The sequence below is a fragment of the Vanacampus margaritifer genome, chromosome 8 (assembly GCF_051991255.1).
Source record: "Vanacampus margaritifer isolate UIUO_Vmar chromosome 8, RoL_Vmar_1.0, whole genome shotgun sequence".
NCBI classification, from domain to species: domain Eukaryota; kingdom Metazoa; phylum Chordata; class Actinopteri; order Syngnathiformes; family Syngnathidae; genus Vanacampus; species Vanacampus margaritifer.
The window spans coordinates 10,887,301-10,908,258 of NC_135439.1; the positions used below are offsets into that span (position 1 = coordinate 10,887,301).

General features: G+C 39.0%; 3 protein-coding genes and 1 non-coding gene across 4 annotated transcripts; 1 reads left to right on the forward strand and 3 right to left on the reverse strand.

Moving 5' to 3' along the window:
* Nucleotides 1-765: 765 nt before the first annotated feature.
* Nucleotides 766-6,778, forward strand: ninj1 (ninjurin 1). The gene is made up of 3 exons (XM_077574112.1): nucleotides 766-946; nucleotides 4,519-4,756; nucleotides 5,884-6,778. The coding sequence occupies exons 1-3, from the start codon at nucleotides 890-892 to the stop codon at nucleotides 6,030-6,032; spliced, it is 444 nt and encodes a 147-aa protein (XP_077430238.1). The 5' UTR covers nucleotides 766-889; the 3' UTR covers nucleotides 6,033-6,778.
* Nucleotides 6,779-6,804: 26 nt separating this feature from the next.
* Nucleotides 6,805-11,168, reverse strand: card19 (caspase recruitment domain family, member 19). Its single transcript, XM_077574111.1, has 6 exons — nucleotides 11,068-11,168; nucleotides 10,616-10,755; nucleotides 8,944-9,100; nucleotides 8,726-8,788; nucleotides 8,540-8,605; nucleotides 6,805-8,427 (listed from the first exon to the last, which is right to left on the reverse strand). The coding sequence occupies exons 1-6, from the start codon at nucleotides 11,072-11,074 to the stop codon at nucleotides 8,318-8,320; spliced, it is 543 nt and encodes a 180-aa protein (XP_077430237.1). The 5' UTR covers nucleotides 11,075-11,168; the 3' UTR covers nucleotides 6,805-8,317.
* On the reverse strand, nucleotides 7,246-7,373 carry LOC144057184 (U6atac minor spliceosomal RNA). Its single transcript, XR_013295181.1, has one exon. It is a non-coding gene; the product is annotated as a U6atac minor spliceosomal RNA (small nuclear RNA).
* A 591-nt stretch (nucleotides 11,169-11,759) lies between the features above and the next one.
* Nucleotides 11,760-20,671, reverse strand: bicd2b (BICD cargo adaptor 2b). Its single transcript, XM_077573903.1, has 8 exons — nucleotides 20,149-20,671; nucleotides 18,191-18,403; nucleotides 17,254-17,406; nucleotides 16,714-17,178; nucleotides 15,010-16,008; nucleotides 14,573-14,724; nucleotides 14,021-14,252; nucleotides 11,760-13,153 (listed from the first exon to the last, which is right to left on the reverse strand). Exons 1-8 carry the CDS (start codon nucleotides 20,380-20,382, stop codon nucleotides 13,151-13,153), a joined length of 2,451 nt encoding a protein of 816 aa, XP_077430029.1. The 5' UTR covers nucleotides 20,383-20,671; the 3' UTR covers nucleotides 11,760-13,150.
* Nucleotides 20,672-20,958: the final 287 nt, after the last annotated feature.

A 20,958-nucleotide genomic window follows, 5' to 3' on the forward strand; every position in this document is an offset into this window, starting at 1 on the left:
CTTTGGACACCCTGTCTTTGTAAGACTGTTTACATTTTAGTGGTCATTCTCTCCTGTTTAGACTACCATGGAGACCGTGAGACTGAAGTAGTCATGTGATCATCCCATTGTCACTTTACCCAAGCTGATGTTGTGTGATACCTTTCAAAACACAGTGATCAATTTTGTGAGGGGAAAGTAACAACATAGTGAAAGTGAAATCATATCAATGACTAACAATGACAATTTACAATGTGTATATTGTGATAAAGATTAATATCAATATTTTATTACTTTAGTATTATAATGATGTACATTTTAACAGTTACAATACAGTATAGTGTTAAAAGGAAAGGAGTAGGAGTAAATAAATACATAGAGTACATTACTTTTGATATCTAATATGAACAGAATAGACAAATCCGCTCAAGCTCATCTGCTACCCTACAAGAGGTATAGAAAATTAATATATGGATGAATATGTTACTTCCAACAACCAGGCTGCAGTACCACCTGATACACACGAGGTGGCAGTAAAGCGCCATATGTTGGTTGTCAACGCTGCGGGAAGCAAAGTCAAGTTCATCAACTGCTTACTTTCTCCAAATAGGATTATTACTCATTTTACTTTCACATCATTTGTTCCGAGTGTGAAGGGGGAAGCAGGGAAGTTCCAAGCATGAGAACTAAACTAGTGGGTGTAGTTTACCGCGGGTCTGCCTGCCCTCAAATCGGTGAAGGTGCGGGAGTGTTAGCTTTGCTTTACTCCCCCCCTTCTGTCGTCACCACAGGGTTGTAATTCCAAGGACCGTGACCGTGTCCCCCCACACGCTCGACCACCACGGCTCTTACAACATTCCTGGATTAATCCTCTTCCCCTCTGTGCTGGAAGGCAAATCGTTAATCGGAGATGGCAACAGATGATTTGCCGATGAACGGCGATGCGGACCGGAACGGCGAGGCGGAGGTAAGGCGGTACCGTTAGAGCAGACTGAACCCTAACGTGTGATGGGCTAAGCCGCTGTGGTGATAAACCGGTGGGGCTCCGCAGATGGAAGGAAATAACCCCTCACCGCTTGGATCTAGCCAGATTTTCTCCATCTTTCACTATTTAAAACAACACAAGTGTTTGCGAATATTGGCCCGTTTCTGGTTTGTTTCAGTTTCATAACTAGCATAAAGTGAGGAGAGGAGTTCGCTTGAGCTTCTGACAGCATTCAGATGATAAAATGTAGGCAACCCTACGAGCGTTCTATTATAACATGTATGTGACGTACTAATAAATGAATTAATTCTGTGTGAAAGCTTAGTAAAGTTTACAAACAATAAAGCTAATCAGTCTCACTTATTGGCGGGGTAATGGGCAAAAAGGTGGTGACGTAACAATGACGTCATCAATCCTGCCTGGAAATGCAGTCGTGGTAGCTCAGTGGTTCTCAAACTGGGGTCCCAGGGAAACAAATGTCCAAGAGAAAGAGCAATGCTTGCTCAAGGGACATTAGCTCCAAGAATGTAAAAAAAGGTTATGTTTGTTTATTACTGATCTCCACTTTATTTAGTAGTCGTATTGAGCAGGCTGGATCTAGACACTGTAGTTAACTAATTCAACTTATATACTTTAATTTATCTGTCATCATTACATTTTATCTTTAGATGCTATTGCTTATAGTAGTCTCCTGTGACTTTCCATGCATGATGTCATGCATGTGTAACTTTGGACATAATTCTCTTGAAAATCTTGATAGACTGGAGGTTCCACTGTATTTGGGTGTTGCTACGCTGTTGTACTTGTCAAAATTGATGTACAGTGTAGTTATCCGCAAATTCTACATTTTCAGTAAGATTAATAACAACAACATGCATTTCTGTCACACCTATCATATGCTTTTATTACTTTTACAAATACTCTGACTACTGGCCTGCATATGCATCCATTGTTTAAGAACACAGAAATATGACAGCGGTGTGTTCATCAACTAATTCATTAAATATGTAATCTCTTTTCTGATATACCTCCGAAGAACAATGGAGGCATACAACTTCTAATGGACTTTTATGGGAGTTGTAAATCCTCACAGTGTCCCAGAGGTTGTACATGCCCACAGGAAGAACCCAGTCCAAGTTCTTGAGAAAGGCTCTCTCCGAAGTCAACAGTACGGGAGGAGAGAAAAAAAAGGGCAAAGACGATTAAGTTGAGAAGGAAGTGAAAAGGAAATAGTGTCATGATTGTTGCACTCTGCTCCACACTTCATTATCAGTTGTAGCACAAGGCAGGCCCTTGAATTACTGATGTGAGCTCGGTGCAGATGAAACCTTGACAACTCATCTATGCAGAAGTTGTCCTGTTGCCAGTGATCAGGGCTTCCTCTTATGTAAGGTTATGGGGCATACAAAACAAGGAAGTCTGTGCATGGCCTCTTCCTGGATGGAATAACCGGCCCATCCCAATAATGTACCACATTTCATTTTCATTTACTGTTATTTATCAACAATGCTGAGTTTGTTCAGTTGTGCATGATTCACATGTTCGGTTTAATCCCACCGCCTTTGGGTGGAGGCCACTTGGTATTAAATGAACCCACTAAAGTCTAAAAAAAGGATGTGGCTTTTATTTGACCTTTGTAATGAGAGCAGAACGGTGGTGACCTTAGTGGTCATGATGTTGTTCCAAATTTTGGTTTCTGCTACTAAGCATTATTATTAGTTTTTAATTTGGGCACAATTTTGATTTATTTTTTTTCGGTTTGTTTTATGGTCCCAACCTATTCAAACATGCAATTAATTGCAACAATAGGAAGCGATTGGAAAAAGAAAATTAATCATGGTGCACGTAAAAGTTTAGTTTGCCATTCACCAATAAGAGACTCAAAATGGTTAAAAGGATTGAAAAAAATGAAATAATATATGGTTTTCATTTAGCATCTAAGTCACTTGGGGTAGCTCACATGCATGTTTGATTGTACTTTACCCTGGAACAGGAATTCAATTTAATTTATAATACCACTGTAGATGTACAAAACAAATATTTTCAAATGAAAGTTGTATAAAATCGTTTTGCCCACAAAGAAAATGTTACATATTTGGAGATTAGTTGAGTCTGATGAATGTCATTTTTGTTTTGCGAAGGCGAAGTCCTTCTTGACACATTTATTTTGGCATTGTTACATTGTGTCGTCCTTTTGGCGAAATGTTGAAGGAAATGGATGCTGAAAACTAGGGACTTTATAAACTGCAATGAAGTTGTAAAGTAAAAAATTTAATTCCAAATATCAGTCAGTGTCAGCATAAACTCTTCAGAAATCCACTAGAAAGCAAAAAAAAAAATGTCAGGAAACTCCTACTAGAACATCTGAACTATATTGGAGTTCATCAGAGGCACTTTAAATGGTGCCAGCTGGGCGCAGACTCCCATTTAATCACACTTAACATGAATATGAATGTGATTTGTACATTCTAAACACAGCCACATCCCTATTTATGAGATTGAGTCTGTGTACACTGCATACTTCCCCTCTTGAAAAAAAAAAAGCAAAACAAATAGAGTTACCGGTATGTCACTCACATTAACAGTGGAAAAATGTAAATGATTTATATTCGGTCTTATTTATACCACAAAAAAATGGCTTTTTTAACAGAAGTGTGTAGAGTTTTTCTATCTACTGAAGAACATTATTGGCGACAAAGTTTGTCCTGTTTGTGATATGAGGGCACATTTGTTAGGTCATTTCGACCCAAAGACAGTCAAACTCAGCACAATGGGAGAGGAACACATGACTGCAGACAAACAGAAGACAAAATAATGATTAAAAATCACTTCTCGCATTGATCTAATAACTCATCTGTGATGGCTCAATTCATTCATTCTCAAAAGTCAACTAGTTGCCTTGGCACCACTGCACACATTGATTCCAAAGCAAAAGTTTTTATTTTTTAATTTGTTTTAATCCAAGATGTAGAAAAAGTGTCATTTCTCATTTTAGAGAACAACAGAAGGAAACAATTTAGTTCCCACTGTAAGGGACTAATAAAAGGTTTCTTCAACTAAAACTTCCCATTTGTGCCAATAAACACACATGCTGATGGCTCTCATGGAAATTCCATCATGCAAAAAATAAGTCCCAAAAACCCTATAAGGAAATGAAAGTGTACAGTATTTCCTAGTCGGGATTTAGAATTTATGTGAAACACTGTGTTTGAGGTCATATTGTATTTTAATGGCATCATTGAAAGCTGATTATTCAGTTGAAAATTGGGCACAGTCTCTGTTTGGTTACATTAAAAACCAATTTGCAGATTGAAATCAATTTTCATTCAATTAATTAAGTGTGGAGCATTTTTTTGATTGTGGTCATTATCAATTTAGTTACTGAACAATCAGAACAGAGCTGTGTGCGAGCCACTTTTCTATCTCAAGTCCAATTAAAAAAAAAATAATAATAATAATAACACAACCTACATTGCAATAGACTACACACTAGATACAGCGGAATTTACACATATCATTCACAAGCTTCCACCGTGTTGGTTTTCGTGTTGCAGGTTCCACTGCACGACCGCCCGATGAGGCCAAGGAGACCCTTGAACATGAACCATTATGCCAATAAGAAGAGCGTGGCACAGAGCATGCTGGATGTGGCTCTTCTCATGGCCAATGCCTCGCAGCTGAAGGCCGTGCTGGAGCAAGGGCCGTCCTTCTCCTTTTACACGCCGCTCATCTTCCTCATCAGCATCTCCCTCACCCTGCAAATCTTAGTGGGAATTATGCTCATTTTCATCGGTAGGATTGTGGTCGTTTTGTACTAAATGTTTGTCTGTTACTTACACGACAAGTGGCTCTCATTAGAGAATCTATGCTTTCACCTTGAGGTAACCTGACACGCAAGCTGGTTTCACAAAGGGTCTCTTTTAAATCCATCCGATACAGAGCTGATTGAAAGTACTTGTTTAAAAAAAAAAAAAAAAGGTTATTTGAGGAACCCTATTGACAATTCCGAACATCCAGGCATTTCTGACAACGCTTCATTTCCACAGCGTATTGTATTGCTTTTGCCTGTGACTAGCATATAAACCAGGCATATTTTTTTTGTAGTCATTTTATTACATTTTCAAATCACACAAAAATAATCATCTCAAATCAAATTAAAACGATCCAAAATACAATGCTTTTTAATGAGAAAAAAAATGCTGCATTCAAGTAAACTGGGAAATCCGATTAATCTCACTCGGATTGTCTCAATTCCGACCTCAAAGCGTGCGAGGCAAATGTAAATACAACACATATGTTTACGTGACACAACATGATTTGGAATGACTGTTAACCAGAACAACAAACAGTTTATTCGAATCAGCCGTCTTTGTTTACATTTGCCTTGAACGCTTTGAGGATGGAGGTAGGACACAGCAAGTGGGATATATCCGATTTCAAACCGTTCTCGAATGCAGCATAAAACCGCTATTTTGACTTGTGCGACGTAAGACGTAATTGTCAAAATAGAAAAGCACATACTGTATGGTGCTGTTTCTCATTGAGCCCCCTCAGTTTGAATGTTGTGGCCTTCCCTATCCTGTCAAATTGTGTCCTTATCTTATCCTAACAGTGCATGCTTGCTCTTGTGAAAAGCTGCTAAAATAAGAACTGAAGAACTGCCTGTCAATCATCTGAAACTGCTCATACATTAAGCTGGTTCATCACTATTTTAAATAAGTTTACACGTGATGTCAGCGTGGTCCTAAGTATGAAAAAATAAGTGCAAGATAATTAATCAGAATAGAAACACCGAGTTAATCAATGTAACGTATTTTTACTTCATGACGGCTGCTTTTCTGCTAGGCAGCTCTCTGCTGCCCCTTAGTGGACAAAGACAGTCTCGCTGATGCTAATGCTACAATTCCTATCTCTTGCAGTGAAGTGGAACCTGAATGACGAACGCATGCACTACAGATTGAACATCATGGAGAACCTGACCACAGCTTTTGTGTTTATCATTGTCGTGGTCAACGTTTTCATCACAGCCTTCGGCGTCCAGCGGCCCAACGACGACCTCAAACATTGACAAGTGTCATGTATCTGGCCTGGTGTTCACCCAAAATGCATCTGCACTCACGGACAACTTATTTACTCTGCCTACAAACTGGCTGGCAAATACACACACAGATGCGTTTGTCCTGGAATTTGACCTCGCAGGCTCGAGGAGAGCAAATGTTACGAACGCCGAGGATCAAATGACTCGGTCAGGTGAACACAATCCACCTTACAATGACTGTGTTACTTTTCTAACTGTGGTCAGTATTGGGTTTTGATGTTATTGTGGTTTTTTTTACATAAATATGTGCTTTTGTTTTTTATCATACAACTGCCTTATCATACAAACACGTTTTTTTGTTTTTAGCAATACTATTAAGCACTGGATGTTTTTAAGGTTTTAATTTAGTGAATGATACCATCATACTGTACAATATATCCCATACTTATTTCAGGTTTTGCCTTGTTGCATGTCTCAACTAAACAACTGAACCAATTTTACACAACATGGATTCAAAAGTTTTATTACTAAATAATAGTCAATTTACGTTTACTTTTAGGCATCAACATAGATGGAGCTACATATTTTATTGTATACCTTATGTGCTATGCAACCACTACTGTGTATTTAAGATGAGTAATAGACATATTTTAGTTAAAGCCTCAAAGTGTCTGTTCATTTATTTGCGTTCTATTATGTGTTTTTATAGCATTTTCTAAAGACTAAAATCTCTTTTGGATTTTACTATGACATAATACACACTGTGACCACTATTTTAAATTAAAGATATGAAACAAAGAAATTGTTATCATTTTGTTTATTGTCATTAGTTCAGAGGACCGAAGTGGCACTTCTACGTTTTATTTAAGGCATCTTAACATGACAAAAAAAAAAATGGAAGCAGGCACAGAAAACTTAGAATATCAGCTAACAAGAACACAACTGCACAATATTATAGTGGGAAAAAACAAAATAAACACAAGGACTAAAACAACGTGTGTGTGTGTGTGTGGGGGGGGGGGGTTTAAATGGATTAAGATAATTTAAAATTGGTTTAAGGCACTTTAAGTGTGGAAATGTCCAATAAATGACGGAAATTGTCTATCCATATTTAGGGGTGTTATTTAAGAAACATTAAAAATAGATGTTAAGGCAAACTGGGTGGACTAAAATTATAAAATATTAACAGAAACGTCCCAACACATTCAAGATTGAAAGTTGAGTGCTTACACTGCCTTGTGGTTAAAAAACTTGGTTATAGATGCCACGAAGTAGGTGGCAGTGCCTTAACCATATATGTGTTGCAGGCCACAGGGGCCATTTCCATCCTTGTCAAGGGGAGTGCTAACCTTCTCTCCTTTCATACAACACATCAGAAGCAGCAAAGATTATGACATTTTATAGTGAGGTCCACGCAGTTGTCTTTCACTGACGGTGCTCGTAATAACAACCTGGCTGTTTCTAAAGTGTTAAAACAAACACAAACGTGTCTGTATCTTTTACATTTTATTATTTTCTAGAAGGCGTTTGTGTTTTCATTTGGCATTGCTTCGTTTTTTTGTTTCGTTTTTTAGAACGCAACCCATAATGCACCACGCAGAAGAGTTGGAAGCGATTGGCTACGGCTGTCACGTGTCTGCATGTGCATTGGATAACAGTCTAACTTCACTTTTATCTAAACAAAACTTAATTAATTCAGAATCACACAACCGAGCAATTTTTTTTAAAAAACGGATTTGTCTTCGCGAATCAAGTTTTATCCTTCCGTGAACAGAACCCCTTTGTTCTTGTACACTGTCAACCACACGAGGGCGACAAAGTACAACCTTTTTGTTTTATTTTCTACAGCTTGCCCAGAATTTTCTTTTGACTGACGTCATTATAATGCATTCAGCAACGTGAACACGAAAAGTGCTCTAAAATAACAGTTAATATAACTAGTTACAATATGGTTATCGGGTCTGTTCATTAAAAAAATAACAAGACTTAATATTTTATTTATAATCTTTATATATTTAAAGTTTATAGAATTAAAGAGATGTGGAATAGTATTTCATACTTCCCTGTTCATTCTCATAATTCATTTACCTCAAATTATATAGCTATCAACCAAATTTAAGAAAAGTGCCAGTTGTAGACCCAAATGTTCCCCATCATTCTTATTTTGGACCCCGAAAGTAATAAATACAATTGTATTAAAAAACAAAACGAAAACAAAAAATCTTATTGACCACTTGAAAGGCAAAGTATGGTGCTGTGCTTTGGTTTAAATGAAGATTTTCTCAAGCCCTTGGCCACTGAGGGTCAATCGATCCTTACTTCATGAGGCTTTCTTCTGTGTACCATACAAGGACCTCGCGAGCTTTTCTTTTCAAACCCAAAGCTGCCATCCCAAGGGCCCCGCTTCCTCCAGTCAATTTGGCTTCTATGGAACAAGGACAGCCTCTATGGTGAAACTTGACCCTGAATTATAACTTGGATGGCATTTTTAAACCTCCTGAGATTATACGCATGACATACAGAAAATAGCTCCTTACCACCAAAGTAATAGACTAATGCCACTCCAACTGCAACACTGAAGCAGCCTATAAAGAAGAGGGGACCTAGAAAGAGGTAGTTATGAGTGGTACTGCTGAATGTATCCAATGATTTCATTGAAAATAGCATGCAAATATACAGTATAGCAAATAGTTGACAGCATTTATACATTTCATTTCTTTTACCTTTATCGTTCATTACGTGTCTCTCTTTGAAGGCACTTGGATATGTGAGAGGATCAACAGAACCTGCACACAAAGATTGTGATTTTGGAGTGTAGACTGTAGGAATAAAGTGGCCTGTAAATAATAAAGGCTTAATGATAGTGGCAGATTGTTATCAAATTAGATCAATTTGTATGTTAGTGCCAGTGAAAAGATTGTGTTTGACTTTAAAGGTTCACCTCGGAGGCGGAGCCGTGTTGGCAAACTGAAATAGACGTCCTCTACATGCAGGTGAAGAGCCCTGTAAAATTCCCTGCACGCTTCCTCGCCTTTTGCCTGCAGGTGCGTCAGGAGTTCTCCTAGTCGGACGCAAGTGGGCACATCCAAGTTGCGGAACTGCAATGGAAAACAAATAAGACATTAGCTTGCTGCAATGTTTCCCTAACTTCTAAACTAGTTACCCATCAGAAATATTAACTCATTTACTGCCAATGACGGCTATAAACGTCAAAAATGTATTTAAACTATTTCTATTAGTTTAACATTTTTTCTCCACTTTTGTAAACAAGAATATGAAAACCTTGAATTTTTTTATTGTACATTTAGAACAGATATGAAATTTGTGATTAATCGCGAGTTAACTAGTGAAGTCATGAAATTAATTATGATTAAAAACTTTAATTGCCTGACGACCCAAATTTTTAATAATATTTTCTTTCCTTTTTTTTTTTAACTATTTATATTAGTTAAACATTTTTTCCACTTTTGTTAACAAGAGTATGAAAACCTAGAATTTTTTTATTGTACATTTAGAACAGATATGAAATTTGTGATTAATCGCGAGTTAACTAGTGAAGTCATGAGATTAATTATGATTAAAAACTTTAATTGCCTGACGCCCCAAATTTGTAATAATATTTTCTTTCCTTTTTTTTTTAAACTATTTATATTAGTTAAACATTTTTTCCACTTTTGTTAACAAGAGTATGAAAACCTAGAATTTTTTTATTGTACATTTAGAACAGATATAAAATTTGTGATTAATCGTGAGTTAACTAGTGAAGTCATGAGATTAATTATGATTAAAAACTTTAATTGCCTGATGCCCCAAATTTTTAATATTTTCTTTCCTTTTTTTTTAAACTATTTATATTAGTTAAACATTTTTTCCACTTTTGTTAACAAGAGTATGAAAACCTAGAAATTTTTTATTGTACATTTAGAACAGATATAAAATTTGTGATTAATCGTGAGTTAACTAGTGAAGTCATGCAATTAATTACAATTTTAAAAAAATAACCACCTCTTGCCCCTAATTTTAACAATCTTTTTTTTAAAATGAATTTATGGACTGTGAATGAGTTAATGTTGTAATTTTCTACATAAAAAAAGACTTAAATGTTGATGTTTTATTTGTAAATAGGGTTAACTATGATCCTGTTTAAACAAAACAGGCAATTTGTTTTGTATTTGGTTCACTTACTGTGCCGAACCAAACCACTAAGGTATACCAAACCATAATTTTTGACACTGTGGCGATTAAAAATGAACACGGTTTCACTGCTCTGACCTCCCCTCGGGGATACCTCAACTATATGTGATCTGTGATGAAAATAAATGTGCCTGGTGTATAGCATCCGTTTTCTAAAAATTACGAATATACAATTTCCTTAATCAGATGAGTGGCAGCCTCTTGATGCACTTGTGACACCCTAAGCTGCTTACAAGTTAATACAACATTAATACTAATAATCCATCACACTTGGTTAAGTGCACAGACAGCACATTTGATTCTTAAAATCACGCACCAGTGGCAGTATTTTAATGTTTCCTTGTGGTTTGACAACAAACATTCCGTAAACTTGGTGCATGCTGAGTACTTGATGTTTAACGTGTAGACCTGCTACTTGCCTTGGTGGCCTCCTTGTCAGTGAGTATTTGCGGGTAGATTCTGTTGAGCTGTAAGATGATTTTGTCTACGAGCTCCGTGTTCAGTCTCCTTTCTGCTCTGAGGAAGGCGCCATCCTCTGTCAGCTGGTCATGGAAACTGTCTGTGCACACAGAGAAGTCTCGTTTAAATAAAAGGCATAGTCGTAACTTTGGCACACACACAAAAAAAAAATACACGTATGTTGCTAAACACAGTTTTTGTTCGAACGAAGAGGAGATTGAAAGTCGAAGAACAACTCAATCAGAGTTGGCAACTGATAGCAGTAACTGCAACATCTATGAAAAACTAACTTTTGGGACGTCTAAACGGTATTTATCGCGAAAGAACTATCGATTAACTAGCAATTAAAGCGGAAAAGGCAACGTAACAAGATAAATGAAATTTTTTTTTTCAGTCAGCGAAAGAAACAAACCTCCCATGGTGGAGTCCCTTCTGTCCTTCTCAAGACACGCCCCCTAGATGTTATAGCTTCCGCGCCACCACCGGAAACGGAAGTTAGTGTAAACATTTGAGCAAAATGAAAAAACAAGTTTTACAGCGAACCTAATTTAATTGAATTATAAATAATGTGGAAAATAAAACATTCGACATGAAGTGTTTATTTTTTATGTATTTACACTCGAAAAAATTAGATGGTGCAGCGAAGCGTATCACTAATTCACCATATGCTAATGCAGTCCTACTAGTCATAATCACAGCAGATATGAAAAACACGCATGAATGATGAAAAACAGTCAGTACAGGTACGGAGGTGTCAACTGAAATAATGCTCAGTTTTGAGTGAAACAGTCATGAATGTAATAAATTTAGCGTGTGACTGACATGAGTGGGCATGTGAGGAATATTTATAGGCTACACTGCAAACATCAACAAAAAACGGATCAATATTACATTTATAAGGCTAAAAATGCGATGCAGCTCTCATTTTGGATCACATTAGATTGTGTAGCTGTAATTAATACTATAACTGATGAGTGCATTACTCCCATATTATCAGTATTACTGTACAGTAAATGATTTGTTTGACCCATCATATTTCATGCATAAAAAATATTCACAACTGAAATGTAATTCTAAATATAAAGAAATAACTCTTCAGAACCATAGGAGTTAGATTATTTTATTGATTACCAGTCCCCCCAAAAAATTAGCACTGACAGTTGTGCAGTCATGATGAGTTTTGCTAGTGTTTTACCACAAGTCTTTGTGATTACCATCAACCTCTGTTCAACACAACTGAACAATAACTGTAGTTCTAATGAAATATAACTTGAGTAGGAAAAAAAGTGACAAACGCCATGTAACACTTTCACTTGGTATGACCAAGGGTAGGAGTTATCCAATCTGAGAAATTGCACTTACACCATCACACAAAATGGCACTGGAGGCAAGTTTTGTTTTTAAAGTTCTATACAGTAAAAAGTAAATGCATGACATACTCTTTTGTGAACAAAATTCATGAATATTATTAACATATGACCTTAATTTAGACAGCTTTAAATAAAAGTTTGCATTTAATACTCTTCCTTGCTGATGACGAGCATAATTTGCTCGGCCATGGTTACAGAGATCATCTACTCTAAATCAGGGGTCCCAAACTCGTGGCCCACGGGCCATTTTCAGCCTGCAGATGATACTTTGGGGCCCCCTACTTGACATCAGTTTAATTTTAGTGTGGCCCTCACAGTCGCTACCATAGCTTATGACAGCTTTCAGTGGAACATTACGTGTCTGAAGAAACACCATGCGGAAGGAAAAGATATCCTGTCAGCCTGTCCCAGTCATGTTTTTTTCAAAACATGCCGTTAAGAGAGACGTTGGCAATTAGAACAGCTAGTTTCAAGAAAACGCAACTCCCACATAAGTTAAGTTTGAGACCCTTGCTCTAAATTATGCAGTTCATTATTATACTGCAGACTATTATTTATGTTCCTGTCAAGGTATGTAACAGAAATTGTCATCTTTCATTTTTTCACAATTTCAAGCAATGGGTTGAAAATGTAGGTTTTCCACAAGGTGACTTCTTGCTATAAAATAAATACAAAAAAACAACAACAAAAGCCAGTGAGTAACTTAGAAATGATGAGCCTGGCAGATAAAAATGCACTTTCTGTAAAAATATTTCTTAATATTAGAAAAGCAGAAGAAAAGAAAATTGCTTAGAAATAAAGCGACATGTAAAACGCAAAGTGCTCAGTCGGGGTAACACACACACACAGGCAGCAAATAAGTCATAAGTAATAAGTAATAATAGAGCTCATCCATTGACTCATCAAAGTGTCGTCCATTCTTGGAAAACTGATGGACTGCAGAGACTGACGATGCTGTGTTTAACAGTTTACAAAACAGTTTTGGCACTTTAAAACAAGGCCCTTGTTGTGTATGACTTGGTGTATGCATAATTTGGAAAGTAATTAGAGTGAAGACATCCAGGGGCGCAGGTATCTGGAAACTGCACACTGATCAGACTCCTCAAAGACACTTTGACGTCAGATTTACTGTGGAAGAAACGATAAAAAGAGAAAAGTCATATTTAATTGGTAGGAAAATGACTTTTTCAATCAGGCTGGGATATGATTCGGTAGCAATTCACTGCGTCTAGAGAATCCTCAATTTTTTACAGATTTATTAGTGAGTGAGATAGATGAATAGATAGAGCGAGAGAGAGAGAGAGAGAGAGAGAGAGAGAGAAAGAGAGAGAGAACATTTTGAAGTTGAATCATTTACAACAGCGACGTTAATGCAAAAGCGGAATTCTGGGAAAATTGCGAATTTTTAGTAGGCTTATGTCCTGTATTGTGTGAAGACATTGAAGTTGCAATGGTTTGAATTGATGGAGACGTGGAAGGAGTAGAATGGTGAAAAAGGGCACAATGATAATGATGATAATAATAATAATAACAACAACAACAATAACTTAATAAGATATTTCGGTATAGAATTACGTATGTGTGAATGCTTCCAGAATTTGTAAATACCGGTATTACAGCTCCATTTAAAGAAAATATGTCCTTATCATTTACATAAATATTCAAAACTATATATAAAAAGATCTTAAACATTAAAAAGATGAAATGCAAACAAAAAAAGTCAAATGTAACTAAAATGAATGTGAGTAACTCTAATTAGTATCTTTTTCATAACCAACAAACACAAACATGAGTGCCTGATTTCATGGTCTATTTCTTATAAAAAAAATACCCATGAAACACACCACCAAAATAGACTCAGTTTGTTAATCATCATGGAAACTACAGCTAGCAACTTTCACTAATGACCGCTGTTCTTTGGACAACACAAAACATACACAAAGGTTTGTTCGAAGCCAGCCTGGGCGGCGGCCCTGCACAGTTACCAGGACTTACATGATGACTGGACGGGGCTCCCTTGCCCTTAGTCTTGCCCTTTGCCCCTGCCAAAGTAGCAGTGCTGCGGCGCGCCTGCTCGTGGTCAAACTCCAGGTCCTCCAGACGCTGGGTGAGGGCCAGTTTCTGCTGGATGGCCATTCGTAACAGAGAGTTCAGCGTCTTCTTCTCATCCTCGGCCGCCGCCAGTTGCCTCTGCATGTCGTCCAGCTGGGTCACATACTCGTCGCACCTGACAGGAACAAGAGTAGAGAAGAAGAAATGATTCAAAAGGAAGAAAAGCGCTAATACACCCAACTGACGACAGGGGGTGCCATTTACACATTTTACACGTTTTCAGTACTCCCATATGCTCTTACCATTCGCCAAATGTAATTTCCAGATGGAGCAACTATTACATCAGACAGTTCCCACAATGCTTTGTGGCTCATCCACATACATGTAAGAATCAACTATGCTCTACGTGTGATTATGCTTCCCCAAAAAATATATTTGAAAAAAAAAAAAATATATATATATATATATATATATATATATAAAACATTATTGTACCTTGAAGCAAACATGGCTCTGAGGGAGGAGAAGGTGGCAGCGTCTTCTTTTAAAGCCTTGAGTTCATTGCGGAGCTTCATCATGGTTTCGGTCACCATGGCCTTCTCACTGTTGTATTTGCTCTTCAGGTTGGCCAGTGCGACCTCAGCCGTCTAAGGAATGTGTTTTTTACATATCACAATTAAGCAAGTCAGAACGGCGGCTACAAATTCAATGTTCAAACTACATAATGTTTAAAATAATAATAATAATAATAAATCATATACAGCACGTTTATTATGTACAGTTTAGTTGTATTTACATTTTAAGTACCACCACAATAAAAATGTATATAAATAAAATAGAATAAAATTAAATATATATTCTTAATATAAATATAATATATTTATAACATTTTTATAAAATAAAATAAACTAGGTTAAGCGGGGAGCTCTGACCTGCTTGTTGGCTTTGAGCACAGCTCTGAGCGTGGCAATCTGTTCTCTTTTGGTGCTGAGCAGCGACTTGACTTTGAGGATCTCCTCCATGCAAGCCTCTTTGTCCTTATCTGCGACGGTGCTCAGCTCCAGGTTGGCCAGCCTCTGGCGGGACAGCTCTGTGGTACGGTCCACCGCTTGCTGCAGGTGGCGGATCTGGTCTCGGATGATGGCGACCAGGTTGTAGACGTTCATGGGCTCCGGACGAGGCTCCGGCGCCGAGACCACGGCGATGTCGATGGAATCCGTTTTTTTAGGGTCCGTCTCGGGAATAAGTCCGTTAGTGAGAAGTACGGACGAGGGGCGTGTCTTCGCATCTTGTCCTCGCCTCAACAATGCTTTGCCCTCCTTGTAGTAGTCCAACATGACACGGTTGGGGGTCTCATTGTTGCACATGCAGACGTGGTTGTAGAGATTTGCCAGCTCCTCACTGAATGCTATGAGCTCATCTTGGGCCACATTGAGGCTGCCCAGCGATTCTCCTGCAGCCTCGCTAACTAGACGGAGTTCCTTCTCCAGACGAGCCATCTCCGTTTTATCTGCTTGGCTAATCTTCTCCAGGGATGCTAACCCTGACCTGAGCTCATGGAGGTCACTTTCCAGCCGTGCTCGTTCATCTTGGTACTGGGTTCGACAATTGTCATACTGCGACCTAAGTGTCTTTAGCTCTTGCCTCAACTCGCCCGCTTCAGAAACAGCCACGGTGTATTTACACTTGAGGATTTCCGGCCCGTTGATGTCCAGCTCATAGTAGTCGCCGTCTTCGTGGCTGTCGCGATCTTTTTCACCGTCAATGGCGGATTGGCGCTCCTTGCTGGCCTGAAGCTTCCTCATGGCGCTAAGGTTCTCGGTGAGTCTGTTGACGGTTTCCTTTTGCTCAGACACGGTCCCATAAGCATGCTCAAGCTGCTTCTGGTTCTCCTGCAGAGTGTTGATGAGGGCCATTTTCTCTCTTTCCACCTAAAACAAAAATGTGCTTTTTCAGTAATGTAAGAGTTAGAGGTAGGAGTTATAACCATGCAACCTGTAACTTGTCCTTTGTCAAAAGTACAGCACTTATATTTTTTTGCAACTGAAACTACTAATGTTCAGAAATTTGAGATCTTGGCCTCAGTTTCTGATGTTAAAAACTGCATTAAATATGTTGTATGCATCCACACTAGTATAAATAGTTTTTTGATTAATATTGTGTTTGTGCAATATGAATAAAGCAGCAAAATCCACCCGTTTTTATCCATCTCAAAGGGCAGCCATTTTGTCACTTTCTGTCGACTGACAATTACGTCACAGTTACTCAGGAATCAGGTAGCGACCAATCACAGCTCAGCTTACCAAAGTCACATGACCAAACTAAAAAACCTCAGAAAACAGGTGCGCTATGATTGGTTGTTACTTGAGCCATGAGCAACTGTGATGTCATTTTTAGTCAGCAGACAAGTGGCAAAATGGCCGCCTTCTGAAATGGGTAAAATTGGGTGGATTTTGATGCTTATCATATTCAACAAATGCAATATTCATCATATGCCTTTGATGCTACCTCTCTGAAGGCGAGATATTAGAAGGGCTATTTGGTGTCCCTAATTATTTTATACAAAACAGCAACCCAGAAAAGTCACAAATTTACCAAGCTTTACAAAATGGGCTACAATGTCATGGACCTCCTACCTGTCCAAGCTGTTGCTTCAGTTTCTGAATCTCAGAAATGTTGAGCTCGCTCAGCAGGTCGTCCACCAGGCTCGGAGCAGGCTTGAAGGAGTCTCCTCTCTGGCCCGCCGCAGAGTCGTTGTCTTTGTCGCCTTCGCCTGCCTTGATCAAGCCATTCTCAAAGCCTCGGATCAGGTCATCGTTGTCCAGATCGGAGATCGCCGAGGGTTCGTCGTGGAGCTTAAGGTTGTCGAAGGAGATATTGAACGAGCCGTTGTACACGGAGCCGCCGATGGTCACGTAGTGCGAGAGCTCCTTGCGCAAGGTGGCCTTCTGCTCACGCTCGGTTTTAATCGTCTCTAAGGCCTCGGTTAGCTGGCGCTCGGCGATCTCCCTCAGTCGCATGGCATCTTCCAGCTGGCTGTTTAGGCACTGGGAGTCCTCCTCCAGACGGCGGATCTCATACTTGAGGCCTTCAAATTCCACCTAAATTGGGGATTAAGACACAGCAGCATTAGCGTGTATTATATATTCACCACATTCGCAAACACTTTGTCGCACCTGGTTCTGTCTCAGCGCAGACACTTGTTTCTGCAGAGAGATGTTCTCCTCTTCCAGTTCACTGTAGTCCTGCAGAAGGCGAGCTTCCCGCACCTTATATTCTCGAATGTCATCCCGCAGCTGACTGCGCTGCAGCTCCACCTGGTCAGAAGCCTACTCGATGGGAAAAGAGCAGAAATAAGAGGAAATATGGACAAATTACTATTAATCATTTGAAACGCAGTGGATCCGCATTTCCAATTCCAGTGGAAAATATGACTCACACAAAATGTGACATCATTCAAGAACTCGGCATAACTCACTAGAGTTCATTTTCCGTTAATATCAAAGGAAAATCTGTAGATGGTTTGACATTTATTTTTAAGAATTTTTACAATATTTAGCATTTTGTTGTTTTTATTGTTAATATTAATTTTCTTTTCCACTTTTATGCCAGTTAATGACGCTAAAATAAGGGCCTAAGATATATATATATATATTTTTAAATTGATTTATTTATTGAGTAATCGGATAAAAATTGATATTGCAATATTAGGCAAGAATGTGCAAGTAAGATGCAGGCATTATTTTTGTCTACATAGGGTTGTCATCCTCACATTTTACTGTATCTGTGCCTTTGTGTGGAATGCTTTAAAAGGCGGGGCCTGTACTGGTGACTGACATGGGTGTCAGCGAACGAGAGTGGACACATTGCACTTTATCTTCCACGTTAACATTGAAATGATCCCAAGCTTTGCACATTCTGTCTATAACAAACATTTTCCTCCAAACTGATTTCTACACTCAGTCATACATGGGACTGTTTTACCACAAAACGGGAAGTCAACCGAAAATTCTTCCTTTGGTAGCGATCAATCTCGGCTCACTTGTTTTCTGAAGCTGAGCCGTGATTGGTCATTACCCATTTCAAAGCACTTTGTACTTGCATCCCATTCACCTCTCTCATTTCCAAAGCGATGTGCGACAGGCGCTCATTCTCAGCTTGCACACTGGCAGTTGAGACTTTTGACTGGCGAAGGTCATTCTGCAGCTCCAGGACTTTCTGCTGGTACTGCGCCTCCTTACTGGCCGACTCCATGATCAACGATTCCTCCCTGCTCTCTCCATCTGCTGCCACCTTCCTGTGGGCCGAGTGCACTTGCCCAAAGGCCTGAAGACAGAAAGGACAGATAAAGCAACAAACACAGAGAGAATAGCATACAAGCAGCCAGTATTTCAAATCAATCATGCTCATGAAGCAGAATCTATCCCTTTATTTGCAGCAACAAATTAAAACACACCAGAACGGCAAATACACTCAGCATTGATATAAAAGGCCTGCTGTCAAGAAAACACAATGAAACTGCGCTGACTTCTTTTTTTTTTTTTTTTAAGATCAAAATCTAACCACTCATTTGTGCAACGGGCAGTGGTCAGTCAGGCCTCCAGCTCTGACGGCATTCTCGCTCAAGAGGGAAGTAGGTCATCATCATGAGACCTCCCTAACAATGAGTTAATACTAAGTCAACTGACTGTGATTTACGCCACAATGTGACCATTACCTACCATCAACGTAATATCGAGAAAAGGTCATCATTTGTGTCGCACATTCGAAAAAAGATTTTGTTCAAAACACTGGGTGACATTACCAAACAGAAACTACTGCATGCCCTGCAAAGGGAAGTGGCTGGGGGTGGGGAGGTATCTGTATTTATGCAGGATGTGGGAGTTGTAACAAATGCATTGGAGGAATTTGTACTTAAGTTGGACTGCTGTCTTTCAGCGTAGTGTGATATTCTCTGCATTTCTAGTTTGCCACATCAGCAGGCATGAACGAAAGACAAGGCATAGCATACGGAGAAGAACAAGTTCAGACGTGACACGTGTGTCTCTCTCTTTCGTAATTAAGGAATTATTCCATCACACGCCTACATGCTGCTTACAAATATGCAACGCCACGATGATTTGTCAAAACCATTTCAGACTCACTGGATATTTTTGATATTTTCTACACCTGCACAATCTAATGAAATTCAATTTGAGCAATGCTACATGATAAAGAATCCTCAACAAATGACAAGGGGCAGCATGGTGGATAAGTCTTTAGCATGTCTGCTTCACAGCTCTGCGGTTCGGGGTTTGAATATCGGCTGTGGACTATCTGTGTGGAGTTCCCTCCCGTATGGGTTTTCTCCAGGGCATTCCGGATTCCTCCCACATTCCAAATACGTGCATGTTAGACTCATGGAAGGCTCTGAATTGTTGAGTGTGGATGGTTGTTTGCCTATAAGTGCCCTGCAATTGACTGGCGACCAGTCAAGGGTCTTTTGAGATTTCCAAACAGTCAGCTGGGATAGGCTTCAACTCATCCTGGACAATAATGAGGGTAAGTGGTAAAGAAAATGGATGAATGGAAATATACCAATATACAAATACTATTGTCAGGTATTCTATTTGATATTGGCGAGTACAATACTAATAAATAAATAAATAAATAAACACTATGGTACTATACTAGTATTTCTTACACTCGGTCTGAAAAATGTGGTAACTGTAGTACATGTATTCGTAGCATGCCTGTAAGATGAGTGAAGATGTTTTGTACATTTGGTAATTTACCAAAATATTACCCCTAAACATGATAAAACATACACGACTACAATAATAAACATATTTATTGTTCAATTCTGTGTCAATTACATATATATGCATTATTATTTTTCATATTGCTGACTTGCATTTCATCTCATGAGAATGTGCAAGTGTAGTCGTGCGTGAATTTAAAAATAGAGACAAAACGTCAATAATTCACGACAAAGCCAGGCTTTTCTTCCGTCGCTTTTACGCAACAATCTGACGAATGACTGAATGTTTTAAGTAGCATTCTAATATGTTTAATGAGTGACCTTATACTACCTCTTTGAGCTGATCCAGCTCCTGTCGGACAACCTCATATTCGGTCTCCAACTCATCAAATCGCTGCTTGAGCTGTTGTTTCTCCTCCAGGACCGCTAGTCCATATTCCGCCGCTTGGATCTTTTCCTGCGTTGTTTCTCGCAGCTCCTTAGCGAGTCGTTCCACTTCAACCCGGAGCCACTGCGGCCCGGCCTCGGTCACCAGGACCGCTTCGGGAAATTCCTGGTCGGCCATGGAAATGTTGGCGAACCGCAGCCTCCCAGCTGTAACGGGACCCAGCCCTGGCTAGCCGGAGCAGCGAAGAAAAGCGAGCAGGACTTCAAATCACTGCCCTCTGCCTTTGAAGCGCATTGTTGGAACTCACACAGCTTCCGAGCGCTTTATTCACCCCGTTACACATGCCGAAGGCTCACACTACACTAGTTCCATTTTCGGTTACTTTTCTTGGGTCGCTCTATTCTTGAAGCTGACAGACGAAACTTGAGTTGAAGATAATCAAGTGTGGGGAAAAAAAATGCCCCTGCACGACATTCAAAATAGTGAAGAGGGAAATGTAGTTTAAGTCTCACTTGAGTCTGTACGCTTCACTTGACAAATAAACTACAAGTACCATAATGCGTTGCGCGAGCTTTGACGAACTCGAGCGCACTCGTGCGCTGAATTAAATGTTGCACTGCCATCTACTGGCTCATAACGAAAACTACAACTGTATTAAAACGTCTTTAAATACAGTACTGTATCTCAAACCGATAAAATTAAAATTTCAAGATGTTATGAGCCCACTCTTTCTCACACAAGCCTGAGAGAGAG